Source organism: Panicum virgatum, chromosome 5N (assembly GCF_016808335.1).
Source record: "Panicum virgatum strain AP13 chromosome 5N, P.virgatum_v5, whole genome shotgun sequence".
Taxonomy (NCBI): Eukaryota; Viridiplantae; Streptophyta; class Magnoliopsida; order Poales; family Poaceae; genus Panicum; species Panicum virgatum.
In genome coordinates this window covers 19,872,467-19,896,312 of record NC_053149.1, presented here as the reverse complement: position 1 = coordinate 19,896,312, position 23,846 = coordinate 19,872,467, and the positions used below count along the sequence as shown (strand labels likewise).

The 23,846-nt window shown below is 45.0% G+C and overlaps 1 protein-coding gene and 1 non-coding gene across 2 annotated transcripts; one reads left to right on the top strand and one right to left on the bottom strand.

Moving 5' to 3' along the window:
- Positions 1-7,472: 7,472 nt before the first annotated feature.
- LOC120675606 (peroxidase 1-like) lies at positions 7,473-11,957 on the bottom strand. Its single transcript, XM_039956806.1, has 2 exons — positions 11,627-11,957; positions 7,473-8,539 (listed from the first exon to the last, which is right to left on the bottom strand). Exons 1-2 carry the CDS (start codon positions 11,849-11,851, stop codon positions 7,694-7,696), a joined length of 1,071 nt encoding a protein of 356 aa, XP_039812740.1. The 5' UTR covers positions 11,852-11,957; the 3' UTR covers positions 7,473-7,693.
- Positions 11,958-23,017: 11,060 nt separating this feature from the next.
- Positions 23,018-23,156, top strand: LOC120677094. Its single transcript, XR_005676158.1, has one exon. It is a non-coding gene; the product is annotated as a small nucleolar RNA Z247 (small nucleolar RNA).
- The last annotated feature ends 690 nt before the right edge of the window (positions 23,157-23,846 follow it).

The window sequence follows — 23,846 nt, the reverse complement described above, 5'->3', positions numbered from 1 at the left end:
ATCAATTTCCCATTCCCCCTCTCGATCTCCCTCTCGCTCTCGTCGTCGTCGCCGGCCACCGCCATCCCGCACGTAACTGTCGTCTCGCATGTAACCGCCGTCCCGCGATGCTGCAGCCATCCACAATCGCCGCCGCGCCATCCCACCGACCTCCGCTGCCGGACCTCCATGCCGACCTCCACCGACGGACCTCCACGCCGACCGCACCGGCCCCCAGCACGCCGACCCGGCGCGCGTCCCGCTCGCCGGACCCCTCGACGCCACACCGCTGCCCTTGACCGCCGCCATGCCTGCCTCAACCGCCGCTGCGCCCTTATCGCCGACCCACCGCCCTGGCCGCCCCCTTCGACGCCGACCCTCGCCGCGCCGGCACCGGCCCGACCTCCGCCCTCGACCGCCGCCCCTTGACCGCCGGCGCGCCGCCCGCCGACCCCGGACCGCCCCCGGTCGCCGGCCGCCCCCGGCTTGACGCAGGGCTGACGTAAGCCCTTGCTGACGTCACCACCACGTCAGTTTTTTTTAATTATGTGGATAATTGAAATAAATGTAGAAAATTATAGAAAATAGTTAGGAAAATATATAGTTGGGGAATTATAGAAAATAGTTAGAAATTTTTTAATTATGTTGAAAATGTCAAAAATATATAGGAAATAAATAGGATAAAATAGGTAGGAAATTATAGAAATAGGTAGAAAAATCATAGATAATTTAGAAAATTGTTGGAGGATCATGGAAAATTGTTGAAAATTGTTGGAGAATCCTGGAATCATTTCCTTATTGTTGAAACTTGTTAGAGAATCATAGAATCATTTCCTTATTGTTGAAAATTGTTGGAAAATTGTAGAATCATGTACTTATTGTTGAAAATTGTTGGAAAATTGTATAATCATGTATTTATTGTAGAAAATTGTTATTATATATATGAGTTTAATAATTTTCATATTGTTGCAATATGATGTATACCTGATGTATTTCTGATGTATTCATATTATAAATTTATCATGTATTTTTGAAAATTTTCATATTATCTGATGTATTCATATTATCACGACACGTAATTCCATATGTATTTCTGATGTATTCATATTATCACGACACGTAATTCCATATGTATTTCTGATGTACTTTCTGATGTATTCATATTATCACGACACGTAATTCCATACAAAACTCCGCATCTTATATAATTTCGCGTATCACACATAACTCCGCATATTATATGTGTTTGCATAGGGATCGAGATGGATCCCTTTCAACGTGATTTCGAAGACGAGTACGCCCTCCATGAAATGATCCAAGAAGGCACCCAGGCCGCAGGGTGTTTCCAAGAGGATTAAAACGATGATGATGGCAGCCAGTATCTCAATGATACCGGTGATGGCGATGCCGAAACTTTGGAAGAAATGCATATGGAAGATGACATCCCCGAGGTATATGGAATTCGATCATAGGATATGAGATATTTATGTATGTCAAACGTGTAGTAATATATATATATATATATATATATATATATATATATATATATAGGCTTCCGGATCGAAGAGCTCGAAACGTAAACGAGGCTCGAAGAAAAAGATGGAGGGGCGTACCACGATCACCTCGTTGCACCCGGATGGGGAATCCAAGTCTCCCAAGGGGGTTAAGACGACTGTGCTGAATCAGTGCGGATGTTATGTCAGGAAGAACATCCCCATTAGCTTCAAGCTCTGGAAGAAAACTAAAAGCACAGATAATGATGCTGACATCATCCCTGAAACAGAGAAGCAAATGCTATGGGCAGATGTCAAACTACACTTCAATTTCCCAGAGGACAAAGAAGAAATCTTTAAGGATTGGGTCATGAAGAAGATGGCTATTTCTTTCCAGACGTTCAAGAAGAACTTAAACATAGACTACATAAAAATGGGCCGCGTGCCAGACTTCGAGAAACACTTCAAGAAGCAATGTCCTTTTTGGGATGCATTTGTGCAGTACAAACTGTCCGAGACCAGCGAGAAAAGGACAACACAAGCCAAAGAGAACGCGAGCAAAAAGAAACACTTTCATCATCTTGGGCAAGGAGGTTATTCGACGGCGATCCCAAAATAGAAGAAAATAGAAGACGACCTCACTGCACGGGGAATTGTATCGGCGACTTTCGACTGGCCGCAGCGAGCAAAGCATTTCTTCTACGCTCATGGAGGCTCCCTAAACCCGGAAGATGACTCGCTTATCACTAGCGACGCCATAAAAGAAGCGGCCAACAGGCTGGATGAGAAACTAAAGGCCGTGTCCGAAGGCAGTTTCAAGCTAGACAGAGAGAAAGATGAGCTGACGTACGCTCTCGGGACACCGGAACACACAGGACGTGTGCAGGATATGGGTGTAGTTCCATGGGACCATGGCTTCAGTGCTGACATTGAGACCTATCGAAGCCGATCCTAGAAGAAGGATGAACAGGAAGATAAGATGCATGCCCTGGAACAAAGGATAGCTTCGATCGAAGGGGTAATGGCAGCTAGCAGCCAGGCACACCAACAAGAAGCCAGATCAGCCGCCATTTTGTGGAGCAGCCCCGGCTAGCAACGCCGTAGCAGCGTCGCTTCCACGGAGCACCCAGCCGGAGGTCAACCCATAGTGGTTGCAGACGAGTCAGAACATTACTCGATGGATGACATCACTGTGAGGACACCCTGTGAGCTTCTGTATCAGTAGAGGAAAAAGATCAAACTGGTCGCGCACGACATTGCTGAAGTGCCTGTCCAAGGTGGGACAATTCATGGCAGGCCGATTCCGGAAGGACATGCTAGGATCATGGTCGATCGAGTCGAGCCAGGATGGGAAGACCTCGACCTCGAGATCCCTGGAGGCGATGGAGAAGAGGAACTCGGACACGCCGTGCACACATGGATCTGTTGGAACAAGCGGTACATATGATTGGCCGGATTACACTTCGCCGATACAACAACTCCCGGCTCCGAGCCCGCAAATTCACGGGCAGCCCAAAGAGGTCCCAGTCCGGCTCCAGAAAACACTCCCACTCCGGCACCAGAAAGGAGTCCCGTTCCAGCTCCGAAATCACCACCGGCACCACAAAGGAGTCCTAGTCCGGCTCCAAGATCAGCACCGGCAGCAGAAAAGAGTTCCAGTCCGGCTCCCCATGATGCAAGGGACTCAAGTGCCAGCTCAGGGCCTTGGGTCCCACCGTCACTGCCTTCGAAGGTGAAGAAGGAGAGCACGAAGCCATGGGTCCCACCGCCACCTTCTCCAAAGGCGAGGAAGACTACAAAGGTCGTGCCGCCTCCTAAGAAGAGGAACACCCCCAAGAAGAAGAAAGAAAAATCTCCACCACCAAAGTTAGCATACCTTATGACTAAGGAGGAATTGGACGAAAGTGTGCGCAAGCACATCAGAGATCATTTCGCGCCAAAAAAGCCTCCACCGGTGCATCAATGGTCAGAGGCAGATAAAAAATACTTCAGAACTTTACTCCAACCGAAGTACGGGGCACCCCTATCGGACTACGACCGCCAGATCAGAAAGTCCTGGGAGAAGCCAAGAAACCATCGGCGCAACCAAGTTCCCTAGTTCGGACAATAGTCCAAGCAATCGATACCCCCGCTCGAAGTGCTTTCTGAAAAGGATGCAGCTACTGCTCAGTTTGTGCTGGAAAGCGGCCTCACAAAAGCTCAGCTGCTCGAAGGGGCAGAAATCGAGATTCACCCAGGGGCAAATAAAAATCCTTTCGTGTTGGGGGAACCTCTTATGTGGGAATAGTTGATTTCGACGCCACCAACTAGGATGCGTGAGTTGCATGCATGGTACCTAAAAGCAAGTGCATCGAAGGATGTAGTGTTCCGTGCCCGAGTACAAGATAGGCATTTCCATCGGGGGATGGATGACATATGGATTGAATTTGAAAATCTTTATGATCTATACCATCAAGACACCTTAGACAAGTCTCTCCTCAGTGTATTTTGTATGTAAGTGAACTTTGTCCTACCATTTGTATATAGTACTCTAGCTCTACTAATTATGTGTTTTCTAATCCTCTTCCTTCTTTTTTAATCGTGTAGGATGAAGGTTCAAGAATGCCAAAAAAAAGGGTACTATCACATCGGCTTCATAGACCCATATAATATACATGAGGAGAGTGTCAGGAAATGGCCTAATCGGACCGAGAACAACTTACTCAGGGCCATGCATAGGCAGAATACTTGTCAATACATTCTGTTACCCTACAACTTCGAGTGAGTTCTTTATCTTTTTTCTTGACTTGACAATATATATGTGTATATATATCTAACATTTCTTATACATATATGTGTATGAAACAGGTTCCACTGGATCCTTCTTATTATCGAGATCGATAAATGCCGAGTTCGGGTATCCTTCTTATTATCGAGATCGATAAATGCCGAGTTCGGGTGTACGACTCCTTGAGGAAGCCAACATATTATTACCAAGACCTCATAAACATCATCCAAAGGGCATGGGCTCGCTTCCTCCAAAAACATATAGGAATCTCGTCACCACCAGCCTCGCTAGAATTCAACGCTAACTGGCAGGTACAAATACATATCGCACATCTACTGTCGTTTCTTTAATCAACATAAATTTTTCATAACCCATCTATATATATATATATATATATATATATATATATATATATATATATATATATATATATATATATGTATATATATAGATTATGAGACAGGCGCCAGGAAACAACCTATGTGACTACTACGTATGTGAGTACATGATGATTTTTTGCTGCCGCAGCTCGATGTCACAACATGATTTCAGAGTACGTAGAACAACATTACTAACAATTACTTGCATTTAGTTCCATCTAGGTACTAATTCAAAATATTGGTGTTTGCACTTGACAGATTTCTTGTATGGCGGAAGACCTCATCCAACCGCAAAGAATCATAGAATTCAAGAATCAATATGTGGATTCCTCCTAGATGAGGTCATAAATCCAAATGGAGAATTTTATGCGGATCCTAAGATAAGTGTGGGTCGAGCGGATCCAAATAAGGACATCAGCGATGATGAGGCGCCTAAGGACACTTAGTATCTTGTAAAAATTTGTCAGACAAAACTTATGTGCACGACGACTTATAAATATATTATGAATCCCGAGTTCATTATTAACATATTTATATTAGAAGTACATATAATATTTCAAGTTTATGTAATTATAATAAATGTATTCTATTGTATGCTAGATACGAATATATACGAATATGCAGATGTACAAGAATACGAATATGCAGAAGTACACGAATACAAATACGCAAATGTATACGAATATGAATTAGTTGAAACCCAAAAAATAAAAAACAGAAAAAAAGACATTTAGTACTGGTCGGTATCACCGACCGGTACTAAAATGCTCCACCAGCCGCGCCTGCATGGCAGACACTTTAGTACCGGTCGGTGTTACCGACCGGTACTAAAGTGCACCTTTAGTACTGGGCCGCCTGACCGGTACTAAGTGGCGGCCCACTTAGTACCGGCCAGGCAGTACCGGGCGTGCGCCCGGTACAAATCGGGGGTTCCCGCCCGGTACGTATGAGGGATTTTCTAGCAGTGTAAATTATTTCCATTTATAATTTATCTATTTATAATTATATGTGATATGTACTCTTTGGTCCACTCCTAATTTTCTTACAATTCTAAGTTTTAATCTTTTTTGTGAAGTGCTAATCTTCCGAAATTTATCTATTTACTAATCATTTTTGATATGGACTCTTTGTTTAAGTCCTAATTTTCTTCTTTTTCGAATTTCTAATTGATCTATTTCTAGTCGTACTCAACATGAACTCTTTGCTCATATCCTAATTCTTTAATATTTTAATTCCAAAATTAGATATTTATTAATATTATTTGAAATGGTCCCTTGAGTTAGTTTAGACTATTAGATCTTCATAAAATTCAATGAAAGTCGTATTTGATATGGACTATTGAATTATTTTGGATCGTTAAATCCAACGGTGCAAATTCGTGTCTTTTTAGATTAACGCAGAAGAATCTGTAGACCCTCTCAGCGAACGCGATGGCTTATTTTAACACTTCTTTAACTGTATAATTTTTTAGATTAAGGAAATGACTCGGTCTTGAACATTCACAGGCGAATGTCTATAACCATAAAAAAATACATCTGGCCACAAAGCCACAAGCTTACACGAGTACTTAGATTCCAATCCTCTAGCCGAGGAACATAAAAGACAAGAAAGGAAGAATGAGAAAGAAAGCATGAAAGGCTAAGTTTCGAACTTCTTCTACATCCTTCCTTCAACCTTGCTGTGGTCCTCATGTAGTAATAAAATCTCATATCAATTATCTTCTTAGAAACTCTTGATGTAAGGATTGCCGATGGTCCTCTGCCATCCGGTCACCCTGCAATCTAGAAATTGTACTAAGTCGATCTCTACTATGCAAGATCTCTACTACGCAAACAAATCAAGCACCGTCAATGCTCCAAGCTGACCAAGGTGTCGCCATCAAGGACTCCAAGGCGACACCTCAAGAGGAGAGCAACAAGAAGATGCCGCTGCCGCTCGAACCGGTTTATCGGTTCTTTGGTTTTCAATTGGATGTCCCTGAAGGTTAAGATTCTCATGATAATGCCCTCAAGAAGGAAAATGATGGCCATGGCACCGTCGTCACCGGCGGTCGAGGACCAAGTTAGGCTTTTGCCTGAGAACCTACACACCAAGAAGCAAGAGACCCGTCAAAAAAAAATTTAAATACCCGTCAAAAAAAAGAAGCAAGAGCACGGCAACCGGCAACCCCTGGCAGTTCCACTAGCATGCCCAAAGGGCGCCCAGCAGAACCCAGATGAGAAGGCAGCAACCGGAGGCAAGCCCCCCACAGCGGCGACCACTGGAGCGCGAAAGATGTCGCTCCACTTGGAGCTCAGCCCAGTAGATGTCGGTTCCACGCACACCTTCGCCGCGGGCCGCGGCCGTCACAGGCATGGGCTCGCCGGCAACGCAGAGGGGAGGATCCCGCTCGTCGTCATCAAACCTCTAGGGCCTCGAGATGCCGCAGCAGAGGCCGCAGCCCGCCGGCCGGACCCCCGCCACGGGGAGTCGCGCCGCCGCCACTGGGGGCCACCACTTGCCCCTGGCGGCGCCCGAGCAACCACCGTCATTGTTCACAAAACTCGATCTAGATACAGAGAAAGAAGGGAAAAAAGAGGGGAAGACGTGGAGCTCCTCGCCACCGCCGTTCTTGCGGCCACCGGGCTTCCGGCAACCTTCTCAGGCGGCGGCGAGGCAGGGGAGAGGGAGGGGGGCGCGGCCAGCGGCGGCACGGGCTGGGGAGGGAGACGAACGGACGGAGCTTTATTAACTGTATAATACATAGCTAGATTCAAATAGTGGTAAGTGCACGGCTACTCGTAAGCTATATATATATAGTTATGCTTGCCTAATATACCACAACTTCTAGATAAGGATGAAATAAAAGATGAGCTATAAACGAATTTTTATAGTCCCCTAAATATTGTCATGGAACCAAATTTATTCAGCTTTCCATTACCACGTACACCCACCACAAGCATCAACTAGCATCGTACCAGCAGGCCAGTGTGTACCGACGACTGCACGCAACAGACAAGTTGTTGTACACCGATCGGGTAAACTGGCCTCGTGTATATATATTGTCGAATACAACATCTCGACCGATCGAGAGATCAGCTGGTGGCGACCTCGTCGGCTGTAGCATCTGAGGTGCCGGCCGGGAACGCCATCATCATCTCGATCCCGGCGGCCGACGACCCCGGGTTGACGACGCTGCAGTTGAGGCGGATCTCCCCCTGCGTGCCGGTCTTGACCTCGATGTTGCCCATCTTGATCATGGCGGCGGCGAACTTCTCCTTCCAGAGCGTCTCGTTGGCGGCGAAGGCGCTGGCGAACGGCGCTAGCGTGGCGTTGCGGATGAGCTGGTCGTCGGAGAAGTGCAGGCCCAGGTTGAGCGGCAGCAGCTTGTAGTAGTTGTTGTCCATCACCGTCGGCGTGCTCAGGTCGATCTCGGAGGTGTTGGGGGTGAACTGGCCCGTGGTGGGCGGGCACAACGCCTCCAACAGCGCCTGGTACGCCGGGCTGATGGTCCCGGCGGCCAGCCGCTGCCGGTTCCGGAAGAGGAAGGAGGCGCAGTGGGAGCGGCCGATGGTGTGGGAGCCGGACAGCACCACCATGTCCTCGGCGCTGAGGCCCTTGCGGGCGAAGCCATCGGTGAGGTTCTGCGCCGTGCTGTTGGGCCCCGGGAGGATGAAGGCCTCCGTCGCGTTCGAGACGCGCCCGTCGCGGCGGCCCGAGGGGACCTGGTAGAAGGTGTTGCCGGTGAGGTTGACGCTGTCGCGGGCCGCGAAGGCGACGATGTCGGCGCAGGAGACGGTGCGCGGGCAGCTGCGCTCCACGGCGGCCTTGGCGGCGTCGATCACCTCGAAGCCGCGCAGGCTTGGGTTGTTCGGCGGGGCGTCGCGCTCGGTGTTGCCGCCGGCGGGGTTCACGGTCAGGAGGACGGAGGCGTCGCAGCCCTGTATGGACCGGAAAAGTTTTCATGCACGTTGACTACTAGTAAATTTTTGTTTTGGGACCCGCATCACTATTGATATATTTAGTCCCACAGTTTAACGTTCGTCGTCATACCTGATATCAGGAGCGGAGCCAAGAATTTATTTTTTTCATTATTAGGAGGGGCTAATAATGTTAATTTATAGAAAAATTTAATCAAAATTCAAATATCCAATGGAAATTTGGGGACCATAGGGGGGCAGGCCCTGCCCGCCCCCTGTCTACGCCCCTGCCTTATATATATATAACTAGAATATAACTAGAAAGGCACGCGGCTTTGCCGTGCGGAGTCCGTATCCTGTGTCGTAGTATTGTAGCTAATGCAAACTTTAGTTGATGCATGTAATAATTTTTAAGCAACGTAGTTAAGATAAATTCGTCGCTTCGTTATGTTCACATAGGTGTCTTGGTCTGCAGCCCGCTGTTGCGCTTGGTATATTTTGGGCATTCTATTATTGTGACACTATTATTTAATTAGTATATTATTTTGGGTATCGAAATGGAGCTATAAGATTTGTTGTATTTATTATGGTGAAAAAGGGTAAAATAATTTATTAGGAAGGTTAGAGCATAATTAGTAGGAAACTTAATGTATTTGCGAAATTATTTTGCAGTTAATAGACATATTATTTTTTAAGTAAGTAGTGGTTGCACGAGAAGCAATAGAAGAATGATGGTATGATATTATATTTTTAGCAAAATAAAATTTTATATTGAATGAATTACGAAAACAATTTGAATTTACAACACCTTGATATATATATATATATAGTAAAGTTCTAGATTTTAAAATTCTAGGCAACTTTTATGTCAATCATTTTTTTATTTTATGTGGTGTTCAAATTGTAGGTACAACGGGTTGCATGTAATCATTTGTGCCAATGAGTTGCGAAAGCATTTTGAATTTTAACATTAAAGTTGTAGTTTGTTGATTCTTGATCAAATTCTATGTTGAGCAACTTTCTATTCCAGTGCGTTTTGGTGTTCAAATTGTATGTATAATGTTGCTCAAGTAGAAGTAACAAATGGAACGAGTTGTGGTTTGAGTTAATTAAAATTTGAGGGTTTTTCTAAACAAATTCTGAGAGGACTGAGACGACGGGTTAATTTTATGAAAATTCAAGAATTTCTTTGCAAATTTTTTTGAACCTGGATTTTTAGACTGCGGGTTGATTTCGAGACAAGTTGAGATCTTTATCACAAAATTTCCTAAGAGAGGAGCACGGACTGCGGGTTGATTTACCTTAAGTTTGAGAATCTTTTTGCAAAATAACTAGAAAACACACGCTTTGGGCCGACCGCCTGGCCGATCTTACAGCCGGGAATTGGCCACAACGTGGCCATCTTGATTGGCCCTCTTTTGGTGGAAGAATAGTAAATATAGAGATTCAGGGGATCATATTTATGCAGCTAAGAATCCAAATTAACTGAGCTTTCATGACTGTTGAACGGTCTATATTATTTAAGAGAAGAAAGATTGGAAACACTAACCAATGCAAGACACGACTATTGTCGGCACGTGTTAGGTGGACCGTAGGGTTTTGTTTGGTTGCAACATGTGACATTTGCACTTATTTTTATGACAAAGACAATCGACCCGTTTCTGTGTTGTTCTATCTGATCTCAACTGAAAATTAAATAGAACACAAATCTCCCAATTAAGTATATATATGTATATTGTTGATGCGACTTCGGTGAGTCACACTAGGGAAACTTCAACCATTTTGAGTAATGATTTCAACAACACATATGCATGTGTGCACGTACTAGACGACGCACATGTTGACTTGTGTATTTTACCCAAAAAAAATTCTCTGCTTCACACTGATGATGAACTTTCATTTGTTTGACTTGAATTAATCCAGCCCTTCTTTTCTCATATGCACGTGACACATATATGCATTCAAGAGTTACGAGTATTGTACTCACTAATCAGAGAAATTAATGCCGCCCCTTTTTGTCCTGTTCTAGAAGTTCGACTTTCGTTCTCAACTGTTTCATGTAATGGGTGGTACTGTTGATAATTACCTCCAACCACTATCCAATAAGATGTGATACCCAGATATGCAAGTGAACATGATCTCAAAACTTTGATAACTGTACCGTCCATTTTTTAAAAACAAATATATGTTGTTTAGTGCAAACTAATCAGTTCAAAAAAACAAAACTAATTAACTCATTGTAAATTAAACATAATATATTTAAAAGTAAAGGAATTATGTATTAACATACTTATCACAGATACTTTACCCATATAGATCTCTACGTGTTTCATACTTATACAATAACTAGTGGAGATGTACGTGCCCGTGGCATACATTTAGTTTTTCTTCCATTAACCAATGATATTAATATTATTTATTTTTCATCCAAAGATACTACATCTTTCTTTTTTCCATAGAACAATGATATCAATAATTATCCTTCCAAACTAAATAATGACACGAATTATATGCATGTGCAAATAAAAATAAAATAAGTAATACGCGGGTACAAGAGGTGGTTATATGAAATTGCTAGTGCAAAAAAGTATTAGCATTTCAGTGGAATCATTTTCCTTCTGTCAAAAAATAAATCACCACCCTCTTTCGTCAAACCTCTGGATCTGACAAGTGAGACTTCTGTGAAAGGGGGCCTAAACTTGGTGAGAAAATTTTTAATTGTTTCAATTTTTATAGTATAAATAGATATAGATATAGATAGATACGTAAAACTAAAAACACAAAAATAACCAAAACTTTTTTATGATTTGAAACATGTCGATAGATGTCCTGCGAGACGACAAATAGAAAAGACGAGTGCTACCAAATCGAGGCTTCGTCCCCTTATAGTTTCATACTCTTATGTATGTATATCTAATACATACTTGGATGCTACCTTTTCTGTTGTTTTAATTATACGGGAGTATATATATGTATGTGCTATATTTCCGTATTTCATGAACCAACTATTTCGCTGCAGAAATGAAAAAGTGAAAAATAAAGGCGAGCCTACATGTATGCTCTGCCGACGCACGCATCTTTACTAAATATCTTTAGATCTTTACGTACCCTGACAAAGCAGTCATGGAAATGGAGCCGGATGAGCCCGGGCGCGACGCCGGAGTTGTTGGCGAAGGCGGCCGTGACGGCCTGACGCACGAGCGCCTCGGCGTTGGGGCAGGAGGTGTTGTAGAACCCCACCTGCAGCTGCGCCAGGCCCGCCGCCGGCAGCAGCAGGCACACGGCGGCTGCGAGCGCCACCGGGCCTGCCAGGCCGCTGCTCATCCTCATCATCCTGATCTCGATCTGGCCTTGGCAGAACGGCACTGTACGTCAAAGCCTATCCAGAATGCTCAACCACACGATTGATTATGAGCAGGCACTTGTTTCACTCGATGGTTGTGATAGCATTTATAGAGAAGCACCTGGCAGCAGACGCCCGGTTTAGTCATAGCAAGGTTAGGCTAATCTCAACGAAAGTGTTAGGGAAATATTATGAGTATTAAATTTGCTGACATCGTAGAAGAGAGAATGAGGAGTATCATAGCATATGAGAAAAGTCTTTCAGCTTGGCTATCTAGTTCAAAATCTTGGTAACTGTATGTGACACTCTCCACTGAGACTGATCTTAATAATACAGCCCGTTGTTGGCTGCAAAAATCTTTGCAGCCCATCTCTCAACCCACTCGTACAGTAGTTAGCTATTCACCATTAATACATGATCTACTTGTCTCTTTTATAAATTTTTTTAATTTTGTGTCGAAATCGGCTGTAAACTTACACCCCGTTTCTCCTCTCTCTCCCCTACTCGCTTCTCCATATCAGGATTCAGACTGCATACTTACTGTTATCTTTCTCTTCGCAAGAATGCAGGTGGCTCCTGGCTAAGCTAGCTAGTTGCCTGTCGTCCTCACTATTTTCTTTCATAGAGGCTGCCTAGTTTTTGACCGTGTCCAAATTGAAATTTCACCGTTAAATATGTGTCTGATAGTACAAAAAGATCAGAGTATGCGAGAAAACTCAATTCATCGTCCCGCCATGAGTGATTAAGGTTTTGGACAAATTCTGATGAAATTATTTTTTTAAACTGACAAATAATAATGTTTTAACACAGATATTTTGAAGATATGATAATTATCTTAGAAAAGTTGTCTTTATTGTATCACAAATCTGTTAGATTCTATAAATATATTTGAGCAAAAGGCAATAGTCAAAAGTGTGCTCGATTAGTTAGGTTTTCTTATGGTGGAATTGGTGCGTATTTGCTAAATTTATTCTATGAATAAACAATGTTATTCTTTCAGCTTGGCGTCTTCATTTGTACTGTATTTTGTGAAGAAAAAAGTTGGCTGTTGTTGTCAGTACCACTATGAATCATGGTGTACTTGATCAAAAGTTTGAAGTCAGACTCTAAAATATATTATTTTTATTTACAAAAGATGTATTAACTACCAAATGGAGGCTGGTGTAACTCTGTTCTACTGAACATCAGCATGGTTTGATATGCATGCATATTTCTAATCATCATAGGATGTGTTAGCTACAAAACTTGCTGGTAGTCTGCGATTTGACATAATGATAAGTCTCTGTGGGGTTCATGGTCCTACTACCGTCCTTACATTCAGAACTGAGGAGATGAGTTGTCCGCTTAATGTCTAGAACATGATAGGATAGATGACGCGGATAGACTATTCCAAGGCACCTTTTGGGGTTCCCATTGAGGTTGCTTGCAAAGTCAAGGCAAAGGTACAGCCCCGCAAAGTAGGTCCCTGATGACTGATGACTCGCTCAATTTCCAACAGGAGAAGTGTCCATCTTGCCATCTTGGTGACTTGTTAGGTTGCACAACGCGGTGATCCATGCGGATTTTGTTGATCCATATAATTGATTCACTACTATTGGCTAGCACTACATAGATTATTTTATTTATATAATAAACGTACCGACAGGCAGGTTAGAGGCAATAATAATACAGCAAAAACTTAGTTAGATTTAGCCATATTGTTTACCTGTTTCGGTTCATCAAATAATCATGAGTCCAAGATACTTGATACAAAAGAAAAAGGAGAAACACCAGTTAAAAAAAGACAAGTCAAGGGTTGAAGGCATACCGTGATACGATCCACATCTTTGCTTGATAGCCAGGTGAAAACTTTAAGCAACAAGTTGTGTGTTAACTTTCGATTCAGGCCTCGTTTAAATGCACCATGTAAAGTTTTTGAAAGGAAATCTTTTCAAATTTGAAGTATTAAACATAGACTAATCACAAAACTAATTACAGAACTCGTCCGTGAACTGCGAGATGAATCTAATGAGCCTAATTAATCTGCCATTAGCATATGTTTACTGTAACTTTATTGTAGCAATTTAGTTTATAATCACGACCTAATTAGATTTATTAGATTCGTCTCGCAATTTACAAGCAAACGTGCAATTAGTTTATTATTTCTTCTAGATTTAATTCTCAATGCAGGTGCCGCAACGTTCTTTTGAATTTTTGAATTTTGGATCTAAACAAGGCCCCAATATTGGTGTCTCCATGTTAAAGTCTTTCATTTATGTGCTTCCCAAGTCGGGTCAATTTGTAATAATAATGAACAGCCATGCGCATCCAGCCGGTATAAGCTTTCTATGAATTCCAAAGTGTTCTTCGCGGGTGATCTATGATTAGTCTTCTTTATAATATATACCATATCTATACTATACAAAAAGAATTAAAAAAATTTCTCACCCATATTGGATCCATTGTAGCCCTCATGCTGGAACCACCTATCAGGGCTGAGAAAGTTGGGAGGAAGGAAAGACCTATCAAAATTGAATGATAGAAGATGTTTGTGCCCAAAATCAATTTTTTTGAGTAAAATGCATGGTGGGTCCCTAAACTTGTCTTGTTGTGTCATCGCAGTCCCCAAATTTCCAAAAATACGATTTTAAGTGCCCAAAGTTGTTAATTGGTTCACGTGAGGTCCAAATCACAATTATCTTTGCTAAACGTGAACCTGACATGTGGGGCCCACATGTCAGATTAACCTTCCTCCTTCCTCTACCTGCCATGGCGAGCCGAGCTGCTTGCTGCTGCCCTCCTCCCTCCCAGCGTCGGCCTCCGCGCAGCTCTCTCCTCCCTCCCTGCGTCGGCCGCCGCGCGGCCCTCATCCCTCCCTGCGTCGGCCGCCGCGCGGCCCTCATCCCTCCCGCGCCGGCCATAGCATGCGGCCCTCGAGATCCGGCCATAGCATGCGGCCCTCGCCGGTGTGCCCCACCTCCGGCCTCCCGCGTTCCTCTCTCCCTCCGCCACTGCACCCCTCCTCCCCAGCGCCATCCGCTGCTCCCTCGACCGCCGGCCACCTCCGCCGCCGCCGCGCCGCCCCCCTCTGCGCCCTCCTCTCGCCCCGACGCGCTCCCTGTCTCGGCGTTCACGCGCTGGGCGGACGCAGTGCGGCGGCTTCCAACGTGCAGCGCGCGCGAGGTGCGGCGGCAATGCGGCACGGCAACGCGTGGCAAGGCAGCGGCGGAGACTCCTGCTCCCTTCGTCGACACGCTCGAGCTCGAGCTCGGCCGCCGGCGCCCGTTCTCCCTCCCTCCCCTGCGCTGTTGTGCTCGGTGGCCTCGAGCTCTGCCGCTCCCTCGGCCCCTACGCCCCTCCTCCCCGGCGCCCTCCGCTACTCCCTCGGTCGCCGGCCACCTCCGCTGCCGCCGCGCCGCCCCCCTCGGCGCCCTCCTCCTTCCCAGGCACGCCCCCTGTCTCGCCGGAGGCCCGCACCGCGCTGGATCTGCGCGCGGTGGAGGCTATGGCGCTGTGGCGCCCCGCCGTCTGCTCCGCCCCGCCGGCCGGATCCGCGTGCGGCGGACACGGCTGCGTGGCGAGCAGGTCCGGGTAGCTATGGCGCGGCGGTGCAGCGGCTTCCGGCGAGTGGCACGCACGCTGAGCGGCCGCGGCGCACACGCGGTGCGGCGGCTTCTGGCGAGCGGCGGCGCGCGCAGTGTGGATCTAACATGTGGGCCCACATGTCAGTTCCACGTTTAGCATGAGTAATTGTGGTTTGGACCTCATATGAACCAAATAATAACTTTGGGGACTCAGAATCGTATTTTTGGGAGTTTGGGGACCGCGATGACACAGAAAGAAGTTTAGGGACCCACTATGCATTTTACTCCAATTTTTTTCTCACCTGATGCGGTTGTACCCGCCCGCCCCTCCTCGCCCGCACCCGCGCGCACTCGGATCGTCGCCGCGCTACCGCCCCGTCGCCCCAACATATTCTTCCTACTCGCCGGCCAATCCAACATGGATTGCCGGGGTCTCGCGCCGTACCCGCTGCTCGCGCCTTGTGGCCATGAAGAAGCAACGCATGGAGGCGGGGGGAGTTGCTCGCGACGCGGAAGCACGCAACCCCTTCCTTCTCGCACCCGCCGGCGGCGAGCTGTGGCTCGGCCCACGGTGACCGGCCGCACCAGGACCTACCGACCCAAACCTGCTGGCCGAGGAGCACCATCACCTCCTCCAGAACCTGCCACCGCCACCATCCAGGCCCTGGGAGTGCCAGAGCGCTAGGCTCGACGGCGACCCCGGTGGCCGCGGCTCGGCCATGGCGGCGAGCTCGCGTTCTGGCCAAACTAGGCCGAGAACCGCATGGACAACAACAGCTACACCATACAGCACCCGATGTGACCCTCCATGACCAATTGACTGAAGCCATAAATGCCCAAAAGACCTGGCTCACCGGCAGCGTGCCTGTTTCTGTGCAGCGGCTGGCTGAGGAAGAAGAGGACCGCGAACTCGGAGCTCCGGTGATGGATTCAACTCGGGAACGGATCAAATGGGTCTCTGGGGTGTTGAGGAAGTCGTGTGCAAGAGGAATTTTCCGCTCGCGGAGCAAGGGTGGTGAATTTGGCATGGAAGGGAGCTCGAACAAAGGGAAGAACTGACGGGATAGCAATAGCAGAAGAATTGGCTCAGGGGGGAGTACTGATCCAAATTATTACCGCCATCCCCATGCCCGCTCCTACCTGCTTGCTTAATCGTGTAGCCGGGCATGCTCGGCGAGCGGCCGTGATCAGCCGGCGACGTCTCCACCGCGTGCCCCGGCCGAGCGCGTCCAACCCGGCTAAGCATGTCCACCCTGCCGCCACCCCGAGCCACCGTGCCATGCTTGCACTCCGCCGCTGGCGCTTCCTCGTCCACTGCCATAGAGCGATTGGGCACAACATGTCAAAGTATCAGCTCGACGTTCCACTCCTATATCAAACCTCAACCACTTAAATAGTTTACTTTAGCTCCGTTCCGGTTGCAGTAGATTAACCTAAGAGATAGCAGTGACGTTTATTATTGTACAATTTTTTGAGATTTAATCTAAGTTTAGTTTAATCTATCTATTATATTAATAAGGGAGTGTTAGAAAAAATTAAAAGAAGCCACCACGTTGGCCGAGAGAGTCTAGAAATTCACACGTTAATCTAAAAAAGAAAAAAATATGTACCGTTGGATTTTATGAAGATCTAACGGTCTAGATTAATCTAGAGAGTCCACGTCCAGATTAATTAGAAAAGATCTACCGGTCCAGGCTAGAGTCCACGTCCAACAAAATAAGTAAGGAATTGTCAAATTAATTAGAAAACATCTACCGGTTGGGCTAGCCTAGGGAGTCCACCTTCGGCAAAAGAAGTAAAAACTGTCATGTTAATACAAGCAAGCACCAGCACGCCACATGAACACGCCACATGAACACGTTCCTACCTACCACCTCACGAACAATAAACGATTGATTGTTAAAAGCTGTTGTAATGATAGTACTGCACGTCATCAGTAGTAATGATAAAGTGGTATGGGGCAATAGTTAGAGTAGGCAGTAATATCAAGCACATTCATCATCACACTCACAAATCAACACTCTCTTTTGTATACAGTACCCGTTGTTACTGTAGCTTCCTTTTTCAAATCTTATGCCAAACGTAACTCCATGATCTGAACTCCAAATAGGTCGTGTGAACATTCAAATAGAATGCATTCAATGAGGTCTACGTGTCCGCGGCACCAATAATCTATTTAATCAACGGATAAAACTTCAACTTTGCCTCTCTTATAAAGTGCCCACTCAACCTTATAACAATTTTTTGTATTTAATAGCGTGGTGTTAAAACAAGCCACCAGTTTGTCAACAGAGACTAGAGCTTAAAATATTAATCTAGAAAACAAAAGAAAAGAATACACATCGTTGGGTTTTATTATGACCAGTCTACAATAACATAAAGAGTTCATGGATAAATTCAAAAATTAAATTAATAACATTAATAGTTTACTAAAGAGCTCATGTCAAAGAAATTAATAAACAATAAAAATTTACAGGTTTTTTAGAAGAATAAGGAAAGGAAGTTGTTCTAAGAGCTCACGACGAATGAGGTTAATAAATAGCTAAATTAAGAATTAAGAAAATAAGGAAATTAGTAGTTTATTTTTATACAAATTGGGATGAAACCAAGATGAATATAGAGTCTATGGAAAATACATTTGACAAATAACTAATTATTTAATTAAAAAATTAGAAATTGGCATTTGATTTCCAATAATATTGGATAGCAAATTACTTATGTATAGAGCTTATGCAATAAAATTTGTCAATAGCTAAATTTTGAAATATGACTTGAAGCTACCATGCTATTTGAGAAAAAAATAACTCACATCATTGATTTTGTATGATGCTCTAATTATGTAGATTGATCCCAAGAATTCATCTTGAGTACGACCAATAAATAGCTGAATTTAAAATTAGAATAGAAGGAAAAATAGTAGTATTCTAAATAAATTTTAAGTAAATAGTAAAAATAAAAATTCCATATCAAATAAATGTATTAAATAACTATATTGGAAAGAAAAATACTGAAAAGTTGTATTTCCAAGCAAATTACATAGATCAAAAACCCATGTAGAATATAATTAGTCAAATGCATAAATAGAAAAATCTTGATACCCAGATCTATCTACATAGTACATAAATTTCAATATAAGAACATTAGGCCAAAATGTTATTGTTGAGGGCAAGAAATTATCATATTAATGGTAAACCTAAGCATTTTAGGCCCTGCTCGAGCCCATTGGGTCTTGCCCCGCTCACCCTTTGTAGGATTAGGATTGGTCAGAGGAAACCAGGCCTGAGAAGTTTGGCCTCATGAGAGCATAGCCCGACATTATAATTTAATTATTTTTCAATTAAGAAATGGTGGAAAGCCTGAGCTCGGTCTGAAAGTTGCCCATAGGACGGCACTAGGTGCGAAGTTTAGACCCAAAATTAGTCTTATGTTGTTTGTAAGCAATAGATGCAAGTTATAACCGATAGATGTATTAGAACAATATATAAAAATAGAAGAATAAAAAAAGATCAAGTTTGTTGCGGTTGAATATGGATTAATATGACTTAGATTTTGTATGGAAATTAAAACATGATAAATCGGATAGAAGGTACTCTCCATTAGTATGAAAACAATAGGAAAAGTTAATATGCATTGAGGATCACGTGGTTATATGAGAAGGAGCTTGCATCGAGGAATGCTTCAACTTCTATGATATCATTGCCCACATCATTGGCCATAGCAGGAAGATGCACCATGGAGGCCACCTCTAGCCATGGCAAACGCATCCTTCAGCATGGTTTATTTCTTGACGCCACATCACCTATGCAAAAAATAAAGATGCAACACTGCTATGGCCTTCAAGGCATGGCTACAAGACAGATGAATAATGCATTCGCCAAAACAAGATTGAACAAAGAAGTCAAATATAACTAACCTAGCTGGACATAATAATTTGGTTCAGGTTGAGTGGGTCTGGACTACATTCACCTTCTAACCTTAAGGATAGTTTATCACCATACCTAAAACTCTCTAGCACGAATTCAAATTACAATACAAAAAATACAATACTTTCAATAAGCACAAAAGATATATTTCTATATAAGATATTATTTTTACTAAGAGTTCATCATCTGACACAAATATGATGAAAAATGTGACACCTCGGTTTGTGCCATTTGAACAAAAGAATGACAATGAAACAAAAAATATTTGGACAAATTTATTTTACAGTAAAAAAGAGCCTAAAATTTAAAACAAAAAAGAGCTAGGTCCCGCGCTATTTGTGCGTGCCACCTTGCTAGTTAATATATATTTCAATGAATTCTTTGCGCGTGTCACCTTTCTTTTATTTGCGCGTGTACGCTAGTTTTCTGAAATGTCCAAAAGCCTTTGTAGCTAGGCTGATTGACTCAAGCTTATTATTCATATGAGATTCTTGGTTGCTAATTTGTTTTCCCTCTTGGGAAATACCCAAATTGGACTAGAAAACCCCAATCACTTGATAAAAAAAATGTGAAGAAGAACAATAGCCCTCCGCCATTAAAAAAATGGTCCCGAACTTAATACCATGTAGCTAGTGTCTCCTTGGTTGATGCAGCAACTAGGATAATTTTATTTCATTATCTTAAAAAATAATGAGTATAAGTAAATAAATATGCATGTGCTCCCGATCCCTCCGTACGTGTCCTGTTTTAGAGATGACCAGGTAATGAGGTAAAGAGGTTGCCTTACTAGTGCAGGCTCAAAGGGTCCTACATGACGGTGTCCTTCTTGGTGTTGTGGTGTCCGCTTTCTTCGTTTTCTGTCAGCTTTGGGTCTCGCCTAAGGTTTCGACGACTACATGAGTGTGAGATGTGGGTGGATGCTGCGGTAGTGTTTGTTCTGTGCGGCTTGCGTCAATATCCCAATCCGATCAGCCTTAGTTGTTTTTATTTTTTATTTTTTTCTAGTTGTATTTTTTCTGCTGTATTAATAAAAACACACTCGTCGAGTGTCGTTGGTTCAAAAAAATGAGGTAAAGAGGTCGCCGGTGAGACAGACGTGTGTATGCATGGTAGCCAGGACGAGGACATGGAAAGCACGTGATGCTACCGGTGTAGTTGAAATTATGGCCACAAGTAGTTTCTCCAGCTAAGATAACATCCGAAATGTTCACAAGAGCCTTTGCTTTTTGCGATGATTTTAAGTTAATCAGTGTGAACATATGCCCGCACTAGTAAGGTTAGCATTGTTTTTATGTTTGGCGAGCGCGAGCCTTGCTTTCTTTTATTGAGGGGGAATCACGGGGGATGAAAGTGTTGGCGCACAAATTCGGGCCAACACACAAAAACGCTCGAACGCGCAGTGAGCGACGGCACAATTACAACGCCGATGTTCAGGCCGGTCAGGGTAACCGGTCAGATCGGTTCATCGGTGCAGAAAGGCGAAGCCCAACGAAGCTCGCCTGGGAGGGACCCGTCAGGGCAAGCGCGCGCAGGGGTGTTCTAGGGTCGACAGGCCACCTAGAACACCTTCAGACGTCGCGGAGACAAAGGAAGAACAACAGATGAGGGTTGGAAGAGCTAGGGTTTGTAGACAAAAGTAAAGGCAATAAAAGATAGCAAAAAGTAATGTATTATTGTGTTTTTGATCGATTGGATTGTCTTAATCGGCCGTGACCCTTTATATTTATAGGGTGGGATGGATTTATCCCGCAAAAAATCCTTTTTATAGATCTAGATCTACAAAAATAAACCTAATTCCACTCGGACTTCTCTGAGACCGGTCGGACCCACCGGTCAGACCGTTTGGGCTCCTGCCGGACAGGCTACAGCACACGGACCGGTCAGACCGCTCGGTCCGGTCAAATCGGAAACGGCCAATTTTGATCATCAACAGAAAGATCCCCACCTGAATATATTCAACCATAGATGCCGGCAGGCCGGGGTGGAACATGGTGCATGGCACCGAGTTGGCCAGTGGCTGAATTACAAGTAGTCAAAGTGAAAAGGGAATATTACATAAAGAACATAGAACACCAACCATATGTTATACAGGCCTGGTTTGAGTGTTCCAAAGCTTGCTTTGCAGGCCATGAGAAGATGTGGAAGGATCAGTGGCAGCGTCTTGAATAAAATTTCATTCCTACACCTCCATAGTTGCCAACAGCTGAGTAGCAGAGAAGTGGAGTGGCCAAGTCAAGAGAAGCCGGGGGGCGGAAAGCTTCCCAAAGCGAGTGGACGGGCAACAGAGCGTTGAGTGGCCAGTGGATGTGGTGCCAGAAGCTTTTGGCAAACCGTCACCCACTTATAATGTGGTCTGCATCCTCTGGAGCTTCGTTGCAAACGTCACAGGTCGCCGAATCAACAATGTTTGCGGAGAAGAGGTTGCGTTTGCTTTGGATTTGATCTTGCAGGAGTAACCAGGCAAAAAAAACGGACTTTTGGGGGAGCGTATTTGTGCCAGAGGAAGCTGTACGCTGGGTCGGGGGAGTCGGCTTTGGTCGCAGTGCGACACATGTCGCCGGTGGATAGTGTGGTGCAGTTCTTCTCAAAGGCTCCGCGCCTCCAGTCCATGGAGGATGTGAGATCCATGCAGCCCAGAAGTTCTTGCACCTAAGTGTACTCCTGGCGGGGGCTTGGGGCAGGCGACCAGGAAGTGATCGAGGCCTTTTAGGGCAACATCACGCACCGAGGCGCCATGGCACGCGACGTGGTTTTATAGTGCCGAGAAGACAGAGGCGAGCGGAGACTCGCACCTCCGATCGAATTTCTTAATTCCCAGAAGGCGATTCAGACCCGTCGTTGAGCACAACTGTGGTAGTAGCTCGATAGGCAGGGGACAGAGAGCGGAGCACATCCCAGTGCTGTTAGAGAAAGTTGTTACTTGTAACTTGATATGCATGGGTGAAACAAACCCTAAGCCTGGTAGTTAGTTTGTAGAGCTTCTCTCCGTGTAATTAGGAAAGCTGGCCTAGGTTTGTTCACCGTGGTTGTAATCCGCACTGGGGGTATTCCCAGCCATATATAACATGCAAGTGCGGCACGAGAACGGTGCTACACTTAAACCAATCTCCATCCATTCTTACATGTTATCAGAGCCAATCTATCTTTAGATTGCATCTAAGATGACGAACTTGGGTGGTGCTTCTTCTTCCTCTGGTTAGGCCATCGTGTCTCTGATTGGATTCCCCATCATCGAGAAGCTTACCAAGACCAACCTGGTCCTCTGGAAAGCACAAGTGCTGCCAACAATTCGAGGAGTCCAACTCAAAGATCTTCTTGATGCTACGGCAACCCCTCCACCAAAAGAAGTTGATGCCAAGGATGGTGACAGGATTGTCAAGGTACCCAACCCTGACTACACCAAATGGGTTGCCCTTGACCAGCAGGTGTTGAGCTACTTGCTCACCACCATGTCACGTGAGGGTTTGGCCCAAGTCGCGACCGCTAAGACTGCCGCTGAACTATGGAATGAGGACGCTGAAGTTTTCTTGTTGCAAATGTGAGCGCAGTCGGTGAACACGCACATCACCCTTGCAACGACAAAGAAGGGCAGCATGTCTGCCACTGCCATCGGCTACATCGCCACGCCAAGATGAGAGCCGTAGCAGACGAGATGGCCACTACTAGGAAGCCTCTAGGGGATGAGGAATTTAATTCCTATGTTCTCACCGGGCTTGGATCAGACTACAACTCTCTGGTAACTTCAATTGTTACTCGTGTCGAGCCTATTTCGTTCAATGAACTACAAGCACAGATTCTTAGTTTCGAGCAATGCCTCAAACTTCTTCATGAGGGCTATCAGTCCTCCATCAATTCTGCTACCCGTGATTGGGGGTCTGGTGGAGCTGGCCGCGGCAACTGTGGCCGTGATGGTCCACCTCACAATAACAACAACAGTGGTCGTGGCAGAGGCGGTCGTGGGCGCAACAATGGTTCGCCTTGCCGGGGTGATGGCGGTCGGCGTCATTTTTCTGGTCGCTGTCAAGTCTGTTTCAAGGAGGGACACTCTGTTGTCCAGTGTTGGCATCGGTTTGATCTCGATTACGTTCTCGACGAGCACCACGTCAATGTTGTTGTGAGCTCATATGGTGTTGACAAGAATTGATATATCGACATGGGTGCCACTGATCATGTCACCAGCGAGCTCGAGAAACTCTCTGTCCATGAACAACGACACCGATCAAATTCACACTGCAAGTGGGGCTATTGTTCATGCTCCTGGTCATAATTTAGATCTTATGTCCCACAAGCACACAAAAATCTGGTCTCTGTTCATCATCTTGCCCCTGAAAATCTTGCCTTTCTTGAGTTTCATCCTGACTCTTTCTTTTATCAAGGACAAGCACACGAGGAGAATTCTTTTGGAAGGCAGTGTGAAGGGGGTCTGTATCCTCTTCCTGCCCTAGGTGGACAGGTGCTCAGTGCGATCAAAGCCTCAAGTACTAGATGGCATCATAGAT